Below are 4,420 nucleotides of genomic sequence, written 5' to 3' on the forward strand. Positions count from 1 at the left end.
TTTGGTTTTGTACATCTCCCCATTCCAGAGGAATTGGGGTTCAAAGGAGGGGAATGTCATTGTACACACCCATTTGTACACGCCCCGTGGTAGATTTATTTCACTGGTAGATTTTTTTCATTAGAACACCGGATATGGAATCCCCCTTCTCTGCAGTGTTTTGGGAGGAAGGGGATCCCCCATCAGAGATCTCCCCGCGGCAGCCGAAGGGAGCCACAACAAGGAGGCTGAAGAGCCGCATGCGGCTCCGGAGCCGCAGGTTGCAGACCCCCGGGTTAGTGGAATGCCAGAGAGGAGGAGGTTACAGTAGTCCAGACGGGAGATGTTAAGAGTGTGTACAAGGAGTTTGGTGGTCTCTATAAAAAACCCCAAAGATTAAATCACATGCATTGCAGCTCATGGAATATAAAACTGCCCAATTTTATTTTTTTGTTTTATTATATTTCTAAAACGTAATAAACATTTGAACTCAGCTAGACAACTGCATTTAATATTTAAATAAATACGTATTTATGTTTAACTGACTGGGATGGGGGTCAAGAAAAAAAGCACTTCTACCATAACCCCAAAGGACAGCAATTCTTTTATGGTCACCCCGTCTGTAACCGATACCCCCCAAAACTCATTCAGCGCAAGACCAAAAAGCTACAGCGCATTCGCCGACGTTGCTATGGTTGCGGTGCGTCGCAGGCAAAGTGACGTCTGTCACGGGTGTACACGTCACGTCCGGTCGGCGCCTGTCAGAAAAAGGGTTAACGCGTGAGTGCTGTCACTGTATAGTCCGCGAGCCGCAGCTGTCAGGTCACGTGGTAGGGCGCAGCGCTATGCTCGGTACTCTGAAGAGTTTCCCGCCGCCCGGTGAAGGGGTGAGGCGGCTGCAGGCCGGGACCGAGGCGGTGCTGAGCGGGGAGAAGCTGGGAACAGGCACGCTGTATATAGCAGAGAGGTGAGACGGTGTAGGGGTACTTACCTCCAGTCTTTGGGGCCTATGTTGGTCCTCATCACATAGCTCTGCTTTGTATTGTGACAGTAAAATCAGGGGGAAAAAATAACCACTGTCATAGTGTCCGTAAATGTTTGTGAAAATAAAGTTGTGCTTGTTAAAAAAAAAAAGTAGCCCCCGGAGGGAGCTCAATTGCTATTGGTCCATTTTTTTTAAATTTGGTATGACACCAGTGGGTGCTTGATCAAAATACTGAGCATGGCGCTGATTGGCTAAAAGGATCGCCATATTGAATGCCAGACATCTCCACATTTATCCGGTGGTGACCGGCATGGTCGCCCCTTTGTTTGCCAGGCTTTGAACGCGGGGATTGGCATTAGCAAATGCCGTCATTGCCACTTAGCTGTGCAGTAATAGGCATTACAGAGTGCAGTGGTCACCATGACGACCCGTTATCCCTAGCTGCAAGTGCTTACAGGTCACTGAACAGCCAATAGAAACAGCCGAATCCTGATGGGATGGGCAGGGGGATGAAGTGAGCTGCCTACTGCTCATCTGGTGTTCGTACGGCTCCCCCTTCTGAACACATCACAGACTGACCTGTCCCACATTTAAAGAGGGACTAAACTCTAAAATGCCTAAAGCAAAAAAAAAATCCACTTACCTTCCCTTCCGCAGAGCAGTTGGTAGGTGACCGTCTCCTAGCTGGTGCTCCAGGCACCGCCATCTTCTCCTCTTCCGGGTTCCTCTTACTACGTCACCCCATCTCGCACTTGGGTCCGGGTGGCGTAGGAAGAAGAACCCAGAGGAGGGGACGAAGATGGCAGCGCCAGCTTGGAGACGAATGCCGGGACGACATGGATGCGTGCCAAATTGTTCTCCTTTCATGAAAAGCCTCCTTCTGTGCATGCCCGAGATACTTAGGCATGCACAGAAGGAGCACCCAAAAGTTTCCCGGCATGCCTAATGTAGGTATCCCTGGAGGCTTTGCACTCCCATTCATTCTCGATAGCCTAGGCGATCGTGAAGTAGGGGCAGTGCTGCACCTTTTTTTTTTTTTTTTTTTTTTTTTTTTTTTAAGGGTGTTGCATTTAAATTGAATTTTTAATTTACATAAAAGGGTTGTCTCCTTTTTTATGTAAAGTGAAATTTCTGAGTTTAGGTATGCTTTAAATAGACACCTGTCTGGTAACATTCATGTGATATTCTTTGTATTTCAGTCGCCTGTCATGGCTGAATTCTTCCGGTGTGGGTTTTTCCCTGGAATATCCTTCTATCAGTCTGCATGCCATCTCCAGAGACACTGCTGCTTACCCTGAGGAGCATCTCTATGTCATGGTCAATGCCAAGCTAGCAGGTGAGTGCTAATGTGTTGTTCTTACTTTGTTTTTTCTTCCTCTTATTGGTTGGGTAACCTCAGGATCCGAAAGAAGAGTCTGCAGCATTTGCATTGGTTTAAAGCAAAACTAAACCTGTGAGTATTGGCCTATTCCAGATCCATCGCAGGGCGCCGCCATCTTCCTTCTTTACTTTCCTGATACGACCCCAAGGCCATTGTGATTGGCTGTGCGAGAGTGACGTAACTCCTGCGCAGGTGCCCAAGATTTTCTATATTCCAGACATGCGCAATGGAAGCCGGGGTTACAGGTCGTCCTCGTTTAGCAACTGTCCACCCGCACATACGACCGGTTCTCCCGACAAGTACAGTGTACAGCCAACCGGCGCCTTCTTTTCAGTCTTTTGGGCTCATCTTCCTCCCTTGTGATCGTCAGCGATCTCTGGTCTGCAGGCTGTCGGCGAACCTAACCTCAACCAGTGCTGCACGCTTGCACGCTGCAAACTAGGTCTGTTCTATGTTCCTTGCATAACAATGAATTCACTTAAAGTGGAACAGAACTGATGAATAGTAATATTCACGCCTTTAATGCCACAGATCCCTTGGTTGTGCTGGAGAAGTCCTCAATTGGGTCCCACGTCGTCCTGGATTCTCATCTGTGCTGGGTGCCCCCATCTTCAGCCCCCGCCTTCTTTCTTCTGGCTGTCACCCAGATCTTGCGCTGAGCAGCTGCGACATCTGGTTGACATAGCCTGCTGTAAAAGGGAAAAAGAGTTCTGATCTCACTGATTGGTATCTCTTTCCTCTCCGTGAAGGAGCAGCCAAGAGCCTCCCGTGATGTGTGACTTAAGTATCCAGGAAGGCTGTTCTCCCAAAGGGAGGGGCTTTACCTGTCTTTGTTTTGTTTTTTTTGCATTTAATAAAAAAATGTTTTTTTTTCTTGATATAAAAAGTTATCTCCTTTATGTAAACTAAAAACTTTGAGTTTAGGTCCGCTTTAAGCCAACAAACTGAGCTGCACTTGAAAAATTTAATAGCTGGGGGCCGCTCGCGAGCAGCCGTTTAAGATGGCTGCCGTCTGATCGATCTCCGCAACTCCTGGGTTTGTAGCCGTTCAAGCTCAGTTCCAGCGACTCTACAACGCTTCTTCCCTCGCGGTACAGTGCCACCAGGTCCACAGCTTCAAATGGGGAAGGACTTGGGCACAGCTCGCTCCCAGCCAGGGATCTCCGCACGGAGCCACGGATACCTCGTTCATGCGGTTTAGGATTGCGGACCCGCATGACTGCAAAGACGCACATGCAGCTTCCTCTGCTTACAATCTCGGCATGGAAGAAAACTCTAGCGTTCCTCTCTCGCTCCCAAGCGCGCAGCCACGCTCAGCTGGCAGGGACACTGCTCTGCTGGGGAGATTTAAACAATTGTTACAGCAGGAGCTCTCTCAAGCCACTGACATCTCACAGCTTAACTAGGGAGATTTGAGAACTCGGGTCTGGAATGGATGATACTATAACAGTCATCGATCTCCATGAACAGGATCTGAACACTGCAGGCTGCTCTACCGACAGCGATGTTTGGTCTAGAAGATTTGAAAAACCGACAGAGAGCAAACGGAGAGTAAACTTGCTTACAGGGGATCCCTGAGTCTATAGTGGATTTACAGATTTATAATGGCTTCAAGATCTACTCTCCCACCAGAAAGGTTTGTACATCGCGCTAAGAAATCTAAGGGGCCTCCCAGGGAAATAATAGTCAGGCCTACTTTTTATAAAACCAAAATCTAACAGCTGGGCGGCAGTCAGGAAGGAAAGAGCAGTGATTATTTGTTTTTACAAGCCATGTCCCTTCTGCAATCTGCCTGAATCACAAAAGTTCAAAGTTGGATTTTAGTTCCACTTTAGAATGACTATAGAGGACCGACCAGCACAGGCACTTTTGCAAAACTAAATTAAAGTTCTCCTACCCGGAAACAGCACTGATAAAAGACCCTTGCGGCAGATTTTAAGGTGAGTATAGCCTCTTTAAAAAGGAACTAAACCCAAAAGTGCCTAAAAAAAAATCCACTTACCTTCAATCCCGCAGGGCAGTTCGATCTATCTGGAGGTCTATTACATCGGGTCCCGGCATCTTTGTCTTTTTTC

At 47.8% G+C, this 4,420-nt stretch overlaps 1 protein-coding gene across 1 annotated transcript in view; it reads left to right on the top strand.

Annotated features, from left to right (window-relative positions):
* Positions 1-704: 704 nt before the first annotated feature.
* Positions 705-4,420, top strand: part of CLNS1A (chloride nucleotide-sensitive channel 1A) — a 15,274-nt gene continuing 11,558 nt past the window's right edge. The window contains exons 1-2 of the mRNA XM_072401361.1: positions 705-946; positions 2,164-2,300. Of these exons, the coding sequence (XP_072257462.1) occupies positions 825-946; positions 2,164-2,300 (259 nt within the window). The 5' untranslated portion in view covers positions 705-824. The remainder of the gene's footprint in view (positions 947-2,163; positions 2,301-4,420) is intronic.

The sequence above is a fragment of the Pyxicephalus adspersus genome, chromosome 1 (genome assembly GCF_032062135.1).
Source record: "Pyxicephalus adspersus chromosome 1, UCB_Pads_2.0, whole genome shotgun sequence".
Taxonomy (NCBI): Eukaryota; Metazoa; Chordata; class Amphibia; order Anura; family Pyxicephalidae; genus Pyxicephalus; species Pyxicephalus adspersus.